Consider the following 13,700-nt stretch of genomic DNA (forward strand, 5'->3'; position numbering starts at 1 on the left):
GAAGTCGTTCCCGGAACCAACTCTTTCCTCCTCCCAGACCTGTAAAATATTCTGGTGCCAGCAGCCTTGCAAATGGCTTCATTCCTCTTATCAGATTGCAGAATAATGAGTGGATGGTCTGCCGCTCTCTGATAAGAAGTCAGACGTTACATGGGTGGAAAGAGAAAAATAACCTGCATCTGTGGATATGATAAAGGGTAAATAACTCATCCCACAGGAGAACTTGATCACGAAACTAGCTTCACCGTGAAGTCACTGGGCCCCTCGCGGCTTTCTTTACCTTAATTAGACCTGCAATGACAGCTGGGTGATTACTCTACATGCTAATGGCTAGCTGTGTTATCCCTTTATTCCAAAGAAATTTGTTGTATACACAACGCCCCGAGCTTGTCTGAATCGTGCAAGTAGATGTGGGTTATTTGTTCGGTGAGTTTGCTGCTTCCCAGATATAAGCAGTTGTCAAAACCCACTGACTGTCTGATGAAAATCAGATAATAATGTTTATGGTACTAATACGCTGAGAGCCGTACCTGCCTTTCCTGAGAGTTCCAAGGGCTTTTATATGCATTCATAACACGCCTGGATTTTTTTATTTACAAAATGCTACTTGAGGAATAAAAACAACAAAAACAACAGCAGCTACCAATTACTGAACTACTAGGTGCCAGACACTAGGCGAGGCGTGTGTGTAGATGGTTTATACAACAAGCTAGTGAGCTGGTGTTATTAGCCACGTTTCATAGACAGGGCTCCTGACGCTCAGGGAAATGACGCAGTGTCTCAGGGGTGCGTCGGCGAGGCTCAAACCCAGGTCCCGTTCCATAGTGCCACAGACCCTCGGGATCCCTGCTGAGAGCACCTGATGCCGCCGGTGGATGGAAACATTTCAGTAAGTCTCTGGATCCGGAGCAGAGACTGTAAGGGTGCTTTTTCACCTTTGAGCCTGGTTATCGCTCCTCTGAGACTGTCAGGAAAAGAATGTCTGTCTTACTTTTGTCTCATGTGTTCTGCCTTTTCCTCTCAAATAATTGGTGTTTCTAAACCCACCTCCCCCGAGAAGTCTTCTGCTGGATTCGTTCTAATCCTCTACTCCACTTCTGTCTTTCGACTAGAACAGCGAAGCAGACTTCCACCCAACGCGGAACTGAAGTAACTTCCTCATTCATTCTCTTTTATTGACCCTCAAAATAAAATCAGCTGTTGTTCTCGAACAAGCCACTGCATTTTACAAAAAGGGAGACTTTCTTTGTTTTTTGCCTTATTTATTTCCAGTCCAGACATTTCAATTAGATTTTTTCTAATGCTGCGTTTCTTTTCATTTAAAATTGATTAGTTCTGTAGGGTATTATTTCACTTGTTGATAGTTATTCTGTAACTGTTCTCGTGTTCTTTTTCTTTTTTAATTATTTTTTTTAACGTTTATTTATTTTGAGAGACAGAGCGCGAGCGGGGGAGGGTCAGAGAGAGAGGGAGACACAGAATCCGAAGCGGCTCCAACTCATGGATTATGAGATCGTGACCTGAGCTGAAGTCAGATGCTTAACCGACTGAGCCACCCAGGTGCCCCTAAAAAAATGTATTTATTCTTAGAAAAAGAGAGAGACAGAGCATGTGGGGGAGAGCAGCAGAGGGGGAGAGAGAATCTTTTTTTTTTAATTTTTTTTTAACGTTTATTTATTTTTGAGACAGAGAGAGCATGAATGGGGGAGGGGCAGAGAGAGAGGGAGACACAAAAGCGGAAGCAGGCTCCAGGCTCTGAGCCATCAGCCCAGAGCCCGACGCGGGGCTCGAACTCACGGACTGTGAGATCGTGACCTGAGCTGAAGTCGGATGCTTAACCGACTGAGCCACCCAGGCGCCCTGGGGGGAGAGGGAATCTTAAGCAGGTTCCACGCTCCGTTGGAGCCTGACGAAGGCCTTGATCCCACGACCCTTCATGACCTGACCTGAAATCAAGTCAGATGCTTCAATGACTGAGCCACCCAAGCGCCTCTTTTTTTTTAAAGCGCATGTTTTTCTCTCCTTAAAAGACTTGTAAGATCCGTAAGGCAGGGAACATGCTTTCTCACCCCCAGCAGCACTCCAGAACAATGATCTCCAAATAGCAGATACTCGACACTTGCCCTTGTTCCCTGTCAACTCACCAATACAAGATGTTCGTGTCGTTACAGAGACTGGGCTTGAGGCGGAACCACAGACCAAATACCTTCCCCAGGAAGGGCCTTTTCTAGCTTTGTATCGTGGCACATAAGAAGCATTGGAAAGCACAAAAAGAAAGCGATTCGGATCTATCGTATAATGTTTTACTGAGCGGCCTCTACAAAGGGCATCTTCATCGGCTCTATGCGGAAGCCCCCACGGAGAGGGGCGCAGGGCAGCATGTGGGGGGCAGAGCATTAAGCAGTCCAGACAGAACTCTCCGGAGAGGGCACCGAGTGACGAGTGGCACACGAGGAGATGGTAGCCTTCGGCGCTTTCATGGAGCTTCAAGAGCCCGGAGAAGGAAGGCCGTTCCTCTTGGCCTCCAGCGCCATATTTTCCAGTAAAAATGTCCTCAGACCAAGACAGCTACAAATGTCAGATTCATAGCCACGGTATTTCCAAACCATAGCGCGTCAGAAGCTCTCAAACCGAGATTTACAGGAGAGGCAGTCAGAAGAGCTCGACAGGCAAGGTGGGAGAGAGCCGCCCAGGCTAGCGAAGGGCGTGGGTGAGCAGCGCGGGAGGCCTTGCCGATGCCAAGACGGAGGCCTTGCCGATGCCAAGGACGGAGGCCGAAGGGGGGGAGGCCCAGATGGGCGTTTCCTCATCAGGTTCTCAGCCTGCCTGACCCCTCCTCGACCCCCTCTGCCCTGCCCCGCCTCCCCCTCCTCGTAACGAAGTGGGGACGCTGGCAACCGGGCGTCCGCAGGGCGGCTGACAGCGGGGCCAGGGGCCCAGGCCCGCGCAGGGCGGGCCGCCTACCTCGTAGTACTTGCCGTCCGCGTAGCAGCCGCAGCTGTGGGGCAGGATGCAGCTCTTGCCGTTGAGGACGTAGCCGGCGTCGCACTGGCAGCCCTCCACGCAGTAGTGGTTGCAGTCGCTCTTGAGGCGCGATGGCGGCGCAGCGCGGCTGGCAGAACGCTCACGCAGCTCTCGTAATGGCTGTTGGGGGGGCAGTGACGGCTGGAACGGAACGCGCGTCAGGCCTCGCACGCCCGACGGGACGGTGCTCAGAGTTTCCTTCCGGCCCGCCGTTTAGGCCCTCAGGGAGGCGGAGGCCCTGGCCCGGAGGAGCCCTGCCGCGAACCCCCCCCCCCCCGCCCCCGAACCCCCCCCCCCCCCCCCCCCCCCCCGTTCTGGAAAGCCCCCCTCTGACTCCTCGCGCTTCCTTCCGTCATGGGACCGCAGGGCAGGTGAGGCTACTGGGGTTTCCTCACATCTTTGTCCCTGCTCGCGCTGGCTTCTTGAGGGCCGCCGTAACCCTGCCACCTTAACCCCGCCTCCCATCGTGCACCTCGACTTCAGTCAGGCACCCCTGCTGGCCCCCCCGGGCACCTGGCACTCGTGCCTGCTTTTAGACCTCGCTCCTGTTGGGCTCCCGTATTCGTGCCCTCCTCATCCTCTTGGCCTACCCCAACCCCCCACTCTTCCAGCCCTCCGTGGAGCCCCCTCTTACTGGTAAAGCCAATGGCAACCCACCTGCACCCCAGAACTTCCACAGAATCTTTTCTAAGCTGGAGTGTGTAAACGGCGGCCCTCCCCGGACACCCCCCCGGATTTCTGAGGAGGCAAGTGTGTGCACATGCGTGGTGGTCACTATGTTCTACCGTTTTCAAATGCATATGGCTGCTCTTATGGAAGACAGTCAGGGTCCTGGTGACCAGTGGGACTCCGGAGCCAGCCGTAGGAGACCGAGCAGTCACATAGCCTCTGGCGCCCCAGCTCCTTACCTGTAAAATGCAGGTACTTACAGCACCTACTTCATGGCTGGGTGGGAGCAATTATGTGGGTCTGTGTGCCTGGAACAGTGCTGAGCACGGACGTGTTCGATGTTAGCCGATCAATCAAGATAGGTTCGCTTAAAAGTTTTGTAGAGGCTATTGTTTTAATCAATGCATATGAAAAGCACAAGGACTATTATGTCAGAACTTCTTCTCTGTACCATATACAGTATATCTTTAGGGCACATTTGTTTTTTAAATTGTCTGACGGTAAAGGGGCACCTGGGTGGCTCAGTCGGTTGAGCATCCGACTCTGGATTTCGGCCCACGTCATGATCCCAGGATTGTGGGATTGAGGCCCGCGCTGGGCTCCATGCTGAGCATGGAGTCTGCTTAAGATTCTTTCTTCTCTCTCTGCCCTTCTCTCTCCCTCTTTCTCAAATAAAAAAAAAATTTTTTTTAAATTATCAAATGGTAAAAATAGACTTTTTGGTGCACGGTTCTATGGATTTTAACAGATGTATACTTCATGTGTCCAAAACCACAAAAACATTAAATTTAGGGGCGCCTGGGTGGCTCAGTTGGTTAAGTGTCCGACTCCGGCTCAGGTCTTGATCTCACAGCTCGTGGGTTCAAGCCCCGCATCAGGCTCTGTGCTGATGCCTCGGAGCCTGCAGCCTGCTTCAGATTCTGTGTCTCCTTCTCTCTCTCTGCCCCCCCACCCCCCGCTCATGCTCTGTCTCTCTCAAAAATAAATATTAAAAACAATTTTTTAAATAAAAACATTAATTTAAAAGATAGTACCTACATGTGGTAGACAATGCAAGCCATACATGTAAAAGTGCAACAGAAAAGCAACCTCTGGTAACAAATTGCAGCTGAATCTTCCAGAAATCTTCTAAGCATGTACAAACACACGTGTGTGCGTGTGTGTGTGTGTGTGCATGCACGTGCATGCGTGTATTCCATCTCCACTGTCTTCACACGAATGGGAGCATAGTATCCATATTTTCCTGCTCATTGCTTTTTCATGGCGACTTTCCTTCCATTACCCTTGAATTATTGGTTTTGCCCTGCTACATGGTGTGTATTTTCCGTTTATGATGATGCTGCAGTGAACATCCTTGGACGTTTATCTTTGACCTCCTGAGTAAATGAATCTGTACAGTAAATTCCTGGAAGCGGAATTACTGGGTCAAAGGGTATGTACATTTAAATTTTTGATAGATGCATTCAAATTGCCCTCTAAAAAGAGCCTGTGCCGATTTGCCCTGCTACCGAGGCTATACGAGGGGGTTTATTTTCTCACAACCTCACTGATTGTTTAGCACCAAGCCTTCTGATCCTTGGAAATACCAAAGGTTAAATGTCATATATAAATATGATATATACATATTTCCATCCCATGTGTAAATGGAATTACTGACCGGAATATATGGAGAACGCTTAAAACTCAACACAACAACAAAAACCCAATTCAAAAATGGATAAAGGGCTTGAATAGACATTTTTCCAAAGACGATGACATATGAATGGCCAATATACGCTCAACATCACTAATCACCAGGGAAATAAATACTAAAACTACAGTGAAAGGTATACCTGCCATCTCACACCCATTAGGGATGACTACTATTTTAAAAACCCCAGAAAACCCATTGTTGGCAAAGATGTGAAAAGATAACACGTGCAATTTGGCGGGAATGTACAGCTGCCGTGGGAAACAATATGGGAAACAATATGCCGTGGGAAACAAAAAGAATTATCATATGACCCAGCAATGCCACTTCTAGACACATGCTCACAAATTTTGAAAGATTCTCCAAGAGCTGTTTATACACGTATGTTCACAGCGGCATTTTTCACAATAGCTAAAACACGCCAGTAATCCCAGAGTCGCTGGTTGGATTAATGGATAAGCAAAATGTGGTGTATGCACGCAATGGGATATTATTCACCCTTGAAAAGGAGGGAAACTCTGCAGTATACCACAACATGAATGAGTCCTGAGGACGTTATGCTAAGGGAAAGAAGCCGCCCACAAGAAGGCAGATGCTGTATGATTCCACTTACAGGAGCTATCCAAGGTCTTCAAGTTCATAGTGACAGAAAACAGAACAGTTGGTTGCCAGGGGCTGGGGTGGGTGGGGAACTGGCGAGTTAGTGTTTCATGGGTATAAAGGTTCAGTTTTGCGAGATAAAAAGAGTTCTGGAGAGGGATGGTGGTGGTGGTTTCACAGTAATGTGAATACAACAATGTGAGTACTTAATGCCATTGAACTGTATGCTTAAAGATGGTTAGCATAGTAAATTTTATGTTCTGTGTATTCTACAGCAGTAAAAACTTGAAAAAAAATGACTATGCCCTTACTTAGTTTGCATTCTTTATGAGGCTGATTATCTTTACATTTGCTTATAATCCTTTCGTATGTCTTCTTCTGTGAACTGCCTTTTCGTGTCTTCTGCACATTTTGTGTTGTTGAACTTTTTTTTCTTATTAAATTGTAAAAGCTTTTTAAAAATTAAAAATATGGGCATGCAAGCTGGTGCAGCCACTCTGGAAAACAGTATGAGGTTCCTCAAAAAACTAAAAATTGAACTACCCTATGACCCAGCAATTGCACTACTAGGCATTTCTTCACGGGATACAGGTGTGCTATTTCGAAGGGACACGTGCACCCCCATGTTTATAGCAGCACTATCGACAATAGCCAAAGTATGGAAAGAGCCCAAATGTCCATCGATGGATGAATGGATAAAGAAGATGTGGGATATATACACAATGGAGTATTACTCGGCAATCCAAAAGAATGAAATCTTGCCATTTGCAACTACATGGATGGAACTGGAGGGTATTATGTGAAGTGAAATTAGTCAGAGAAAGACAAAAATCCTATGACTTCACTCATATGAGGACTTTAAGAGACAAAACAGATGAACATAAGGAAAGGGAAACAAAAATAATATAAAAACAGGGAGGGGGACAAAACAGAAGAGGCTCATAAATATGGAGAACAAACTGAGGGTTACCAGAGGGGTTGTGGGAGGGGAGATGGGCTAAATGGGTTAAGGGCAGTAAGGAATCTACTCCTGAAATCACTGTTGCACTATATGCTAATTTGGATGTAAATTTAAAAAAAGAAAAAAATGAAATGAAAATGAAATAAATAACTAAAAACCAAGAGGGAGACAAGAGGTTGTAACATATCCTGAGGTCACTATGCCTACATACGTAATGCCCTTAAAGTCTAAGGCAATGAACACAATCAAAAATAAAATCTGAAAAAAAAATTAAAAATAGACTTTTGTCTGTCATGTGTTACAAAATGTTTACCGTTTGTCTTTTAAATTGCTTCTTCTTCTTCTTTTTCTTTTTTTCTTTTTGGACCTGTATTTGATTATGCTCTTTGCCATAGAGAAATTTAAAATTTTAAAGTTGTCAAATCTACGAGGTTTTTCTTACGGCTTTGAGTGTTTTGCTGAGGAAGGCCCTCTCTACTGCAAGATTAACAAAAACAAAAACGAAAACGCCTTTGTCTTCTCCGAGTACGTTTATAACTTACGTTTTTATGTTTGATCTTGGTTCTGTCTGGATCTTATTTTGGAGTGAGGAGTGAAAGGAGGCTTTCGCTATTTCCCCTCTTCTATTTTGTCCTTTGTCCTTTTCCTGTCTATTGAAGAATAAATACATTCCCCCTCCCCCCCCCCCCCAGTAATTTGAAATGCCAGTTTTACTGAATGTTAATTTCTCTTTAGAGTTTGGGCCTATTTCCGGATTTTCTCATCTTCCCACTGGTTGATCTGGCTGTTCATGCGCCAGTGCTAACTTGGTTTTGTTACCGAAGCTCTACAATACATTTTAATATCCGAGAAGATCCACTACTGATTTAGCCTACTGTTGTTCCAAGGATGCTGATCCTATTTTCCCGACTAGACTCTGAACTATTTTGTCCTTCTGAGTCTTCCATGAGGTCCAAAACAGTGCTGAGATCAGGGTAGGTGGTTAATAAAACATTTGATTCTTGAAAGCAACCTTTAAAAGTTCCTCATGTGGATCGTCTCCACCCAAACGACGTACCGAGAGCTGTGGGGGATGATGTCTCTGCCCCTGGATTTCTACTGTGGTCGTGAATGTGACTCTTGTTGTGGGCAGGGCACTGATTTATTTAGCCTTTGTGTCCCAGGTGGGCAGGATATATGGATCCCCCGTAAAAGCAATGTAGTAGAATACAGTGGACAAGGGCGGGGGGATTGGACTGACTGGTTTGAGCCCCGGTTCTGGCACTAACTAGCAGGGTCACCTGGGCAGGTTACCTACGCTCTCTAAACCTCTGTTTCCTCCTCTGTAAAAATGCAGATAGCGTTCCCTCATCAACTAGTTGTTAAGATAAAACGAGGCGTAATTTACAAAGCTCCTAGTTCAGTGCCTGGTACATCGGTGACAGCTTCTGCTATTAATTGAATAGCAGTTGAATAAATTCAACAAGAATTTATTGGATCTGCAGAAAAATGTGGGAGAGAACCCTTCATTACCAGACTTTGGACCCAGGACTCTGAATAAAAGGGAAAATGAAAATGACACTCAGCTTGACTGAGCGTTCACCAGGTGTCAAGCAGGGGCACACGGATCACAAGACATCATCACACTCAATTCTCAGCGGCCCCCGCAGACCTGATCCTGTACAGAGGTCCTCCTGTACACCTGCTGCAGCACCAGGGGGGGCTCCAGTCCCTGGGGCCCCTGGCCTGCCCAGGGTTGGAGGGGCGGCACTGCCCAGAGGAAAGACCACTGCCTGCAGCCACTTTCCTTGGGAAAGTTCCTGCGTTTCTCTGAGCTTCACTTTCCTCCTCCAGAAAATGGGACTATTAATAGCACCTGCTTTACAGGGTTGCTGGGAGGAGAATATGAGTGAGGACTCATATGGCACCTAGAATAGTGCCTGGCACCCAGTCAGAGACAAGTCACTGTTATGCATATAATTTTCTTCTCCTCCTGCTTACTGTAGACTCACCAACTACACAGCTAATTTAAGCCTCCCATTAAGGGGCTGAAGGAATGATGGACTCAGCTGAGTGAATGTTAAGGAGGGGTTAGTAATTAAGACAACTGACCTCCCTCTCCCCCCTCTAAACCTATTTGTTCAACTTGCGTGAAGTTTTCCACTTCATTTACAGATGTGGTAATTGAGTAATAAATTATCCCATTGATAGGGATAGCCAAAATCATTGAAAAACAACAGCATTCTACCTTGTCACCAACAAGGGGTAAGTTTAACAGACAATTCCGGTTTAACCCTTTTTCCCCCGAAAACACGAGTTCTCATATCTCAACATGCGGGTGTTGAATTGGATTAATTCTTGGGGGTGGGGGACAGGGGACTGTGAACCCTGCCCTCACTGCTCAGAGGTTAACATCAAGTCAGATATGGTTACTAACAACCCTATTCACGACAGGCTTTCTGTGTTCACCAATCTCAGATTGAATGGCTGAGTTAAGACTCTGTCTCCTGCAGCTTTTCTCTGCTTCTGAAATTCAAAATGGAAAACTCAGCTGCCTCCAACTGTGCCCGCCCCCCCATCCCCACCCACATACCTCCTTTAAAGCATGATTTTTTTCTCTTATTTTAGCATTTCTTTTTCCTAGTCGCTACCACCATCCATCTTAACAGAAGCTGTCTTTCGGATCTTTGCCCCTGTCCTGAAGTGCCAAGGTAGGGGAAAGTCAAACCCTCTTAATGAGGGTTGGCCATAATGTATCCAGCCTAAGCCCTGCTGGCAGGCAACTGGTCTGGGCAGGGATGGGGCCCAAGGACAGGGGTGAAGCAGGACAGACTCTGCTCTGAGTGCCTTGGATAGAGCTCCCCATTATTATATATAAAGGAGGCAATCAAAGTCTATGCAGAACTTTGAGGAGGGGAGAGGAAAGGGTTGCTGGTGGAGAGGGAGAAGAACAAGAAGAAATGGTCTTTATATACTAAAGAGTCTACCTTTTCAAAACCATTTCCCCATCCTACATCCTGCACATTTTTAGCCCTATGGGTTCAAGCTTGATAGACATGGGGTCACAGGTGAGGGGCGGGGGGAGGGTACTTTCTTCCTCATGGATAAGGAAAGGGCTTACTAACTCAATTCCTTTTCCTTCCCATGGAGGAAATCGAGACCCGTAATTTAAGGTGAGAGTCCCTGACATTAGCCTCCTCCAAAAACAGTTCTTGCCTATGATTTCCCTGCATATTGCAGCCAGAAGCAATGCTTTGTGGCAAATACTATGCCCTGGACGCCCGTCCCAGCCATCCTAGTGAGTGGTACGGTCACCATGGCATGGCCACAGGAAAAGGGGAAACTCCCTATAGCAGGTCTCAAGAGGAAGCAGGCAGTCTCTTTCCCAAAGGAGTTTCCTGATCCTACACCATTTCTAGGCCCCTGAGGCCAAAGCCTGGTTTTCTGATTTAGGTGAGGGCAAGCTCTCGAGCTCCCCCATGCTGACCCCAATGAATCCAGGGCAGCTCTGGGGACTTATCCAGACCCTGACTTTTTTATAGGCGCATTTATTTCACTGAAGTCACCAGAGGCCAATTAGCCTGGACAGTCACTCCTGCTGACATCCTCCCCACAATCTCTCTCTCAGGGACTGAGCCTGGATGAAATGGTACTGGCATCTTTTCCCTCCCTCTCCCTACTTCCTCCCTTCCTTCCCCCAAGTTCAACATCCAATCCTGGGGAATATAAACTAGCCGTGTGAGCATCACACTACAGCACTGCTTCTGGGTTTTCATCCAACTCTCCCCTTTTTCAGGATGGAAAGGGGGTTTATTCTCTGGGACCCCCACTGGATCACTTATTTAGAGAGCTGAGCGTTCAGTATCCATTTGTAGCCTTTTCATACGGTCAGGCCTAAAAGAAATTTGCTATAGCTAATGAGATAGAGATGGGAAAATGAACCAAGGCAGACTAGCCAACCCCCTAGCGGTCTCTCCTCCCAATCTTTTCCTATTATGATGTGCTAAATGCGGGCAAATTATTCCGGTACATAGCACACCAGCCTCGTGGATATGAGTTGAGAGCAAGAGCTTTGGTGTTAGAAGGTCGAATCCTGACTTTGCCGCGCAGACCATATGACCTGAGGCAAGTTATCTAACTCCTCTGAGTCTCTGTTTCTCCCTGACTAATTGGGTTATTGAGGAGAATAAACGAGATAATGTTGATAAAGTGTTTAGCACTAGGCTTGGCTCAGAGCAAGCCATTAGTGTAACACCACCACCACTTGGCATGCATGAAGTGTGTTATGCTTACAATTACCTAATTTGATCCTCTGGATATTTCTGTAGCATAAAGGGTATAGGCAGCAGGCGTTATCACAGCATTATCAGGGGGACACTAAGAACCGGGGAGGAAAAGCAACTTGCTCCAAGGTCACACCAACCCTTGAGGAAAGAGCAAGGGGCTCTAATTCTTTTTCTCGCGCTTTTAACCTTCTGCTGTTTCATGAACGCAAAGACTGATAGGTGACATATATGAGCCAAACTGAATGGCACAGAGAAAGCATGTAAATTACCAGCACAGGGAGGGGCCTCTGAGGTCCTAGGACAAACTTACCTACTAACTCTTCCCCCATCGGTCCTTTCTTAAAATTTCACTGTGCCCTCGCTGAGCCCAAAGGCCATACGCGGTGCTCTGCGCTCTACGTACGTGATCTTAGTCCAACCTCAGAGCCACGCATGAAATAGGTGGTATTGTCCCCATTTTATGGATAAGGAAATGGAGGCTCTGGGAGGTTACATATCTCGTTTCAGATGTCAAACTGAGTTCCACGTGCCTCTCCTTAGACTGCTCAGTGGATTTCTACGGGGGCTGGGATCCCGGCCTGCCCACATGCCACCGAGACGCAAGGGGAGAGGGAGAGGGAAGGACTCACAGCAGGACGTGTAATTCCGCCAGCCGGTCACGGCGATCCCCTGCGTCTGGCAGGTGCTGGCGTAGTTCTGCAGCCAGCTGCAGGCCGTCTGTACCGCGCCGCCATCGATGCAGGAGTCAAACAGGCAGTTCTTATAGAAGAAGGTGGGGTTGACTTTGCTGTGACACTTGGTGAAGCCGGCGTTCTGGTTGGGGATCAGGCTGCAGAGCTGTTGCACCTTGGAGAACGCTTCCACTTTGGCACACGAAGGGCAGCGGTCCCCGCAGCCAACCTGGCAGAAAGTGTCCCGCTTCACCCAGCTCTGCCCAAACTCGTTGACACTGGAAGCAAGCAGACCCATGGGCATCTCCAGATCGTCGTCAGGGTTGCTGTTATAGCGGCCGCACAGGCCGTACGTGGCGTTCTGCATGCTCCGGGGGACCGTGACGGACAGGAAGGTCTTCCAGTCATATACCACCTTCAGGCCAAACTCGGTTTCCACCACCACGTGGAAGCCAAAGGAAAAGATATTTATTTTCCCTTGTCCCAGCTTCAGGGGCAGATATAAGCGTTCATTGTTGACCTACAGGAGAGAGAGGGTGGCAGTGGAGAAATACAGTCGGCCCCGGGAACACCCACCTCTCCTAACGATCAGTCTTTAGAGCGGCAGCCCCAGAGGGGGGTCTGAGCCGGGTGAATGCAATCTTGGCGTGCAGTGTCGTTTGTATCAGTCAACTATTATTATTAGGATTTGAACAGACTTAAATGACTATCCTTTGTACACTAATACACCTATTTATTTCGGTGCCTTCTGTTTACATAGCATTATTTCCCCCAGGAGTTCAAACTGTTTTCTCAAGGTAATGAGAGGGTAATAAGAATTCAATTAAAGTTTAGACGAAAACACCAAAATCTAGAACGCCAGTGTCTCTATTTCCAGCTCTGCTGTGAATTTGTTTTAGGTAAGCCCCAGTTTATTAATCCCTTTGAGATTTTTTTTTTTTCCCCTGAAGAATGACTTGACTTTGCTGGTCTCTCTACCTAGGATGCCATTCTTCACCCGTCAGCCTCCCTCTCTCCTCCCAGACCCTGCTCAGATGTCGCCTGTTCTGTAAAGCAAGGCTGTCTGAGCCTGTGGCGAGAATTAATCACTCTCTCATCTGGGCAACCAGAAGGTTATTTATATTCGTATTCTTCTTCACCTTTGGCCAAGATCAAGCACATGTATGCTGCTGTTGGGGCAGCACACATCACAGTCGGCCTTATATTCTGGTTAGTTGTCTACGTTCCTGTCTCGCCTACAAGATCATGAGCAACTTGAGGGCAGGAACCACACTTTATTGATCTTTATATCCATCTTCCCCTCGTTACCTGCCGGGTGCCCCGCGCAATGCCTCATGCTGAGAGGGCCCTTGAGACATGTTTCCTCCCTTATATTTTTAATTCGCGAAAGGAAATCCCTTAACATACACTGCTCTGCCTTTGCACTGCCCCTTTCTGGATTCAGATGAGCTGAATCCTGTAGCCCTTGGCTGGCTGGGTGCGTGATGAAAAATAGAGATTACTGTGAGGGCCGAGAGGAGAGCTGGTCTTCTTCTTGAGAGACGCAGGTGGCCATTCCTCTGGGAGTGTTCTAAGATGGCTCTCTGACCAGATTCTGACCTTAATCTCTCCCCTATCTGACACTCCCCCATTCCCATTGCTACTGCTTTGGTTCAGACCCTCACCACCTTCACCTTGACTACTGAATACTCCCCTTACTGGTCCCCCTGCTCTGGTATTGCCCCTTTCCTCCATTCACTCATTACTGCCACACTCCACCATTTTTTAATGGCGTCAAAAGCCATTAATCCAACACTTCAAACCCTTTCCATGGCTTGAGT

At 47.4% G+C, this 13,700-nt stretch overlaps 1 protein-coding gene across 1 annotated transcript in view; it reads right to left on the bottom strand.

Moving 5' to 3' along the window:
• The window catches only part of TECTA (tectorin alpha), a 66,969-nt gene that overhangs the window by 19,601 nt on the left and 33,668 nt on the right, over positions 1–13,700 (bottom strand). Inside the window, 4 exon segments of the mRNA XM_053900358.1 lie at positions 2,965–3,093; positions 3,095–3,118; positions 3,120–3,165; positions 11,835–12,400. Coding sequence (XP_053756333.1) covers positions 2,965–3,093; positions 3,095–3,118; positions 3,120–3,165; positions 11,835–12,400 — 765 coding nt within the window.

The sequence above is a fragment of the Panthera pardus genome, unplaced genomic scaffold (assembly GCF_024362965.1).
Source record: "Panthera pardus isolate Hobbes unplaced genomic scaffold, ASM2436296v1 HiC_scaffold_12, whole genome shotgun sequence".
NCBI lineage: Eukaryota > Metazoa > Chordata > Mammalia > Carnivora > Felidae > Panthera > Panthera pardus.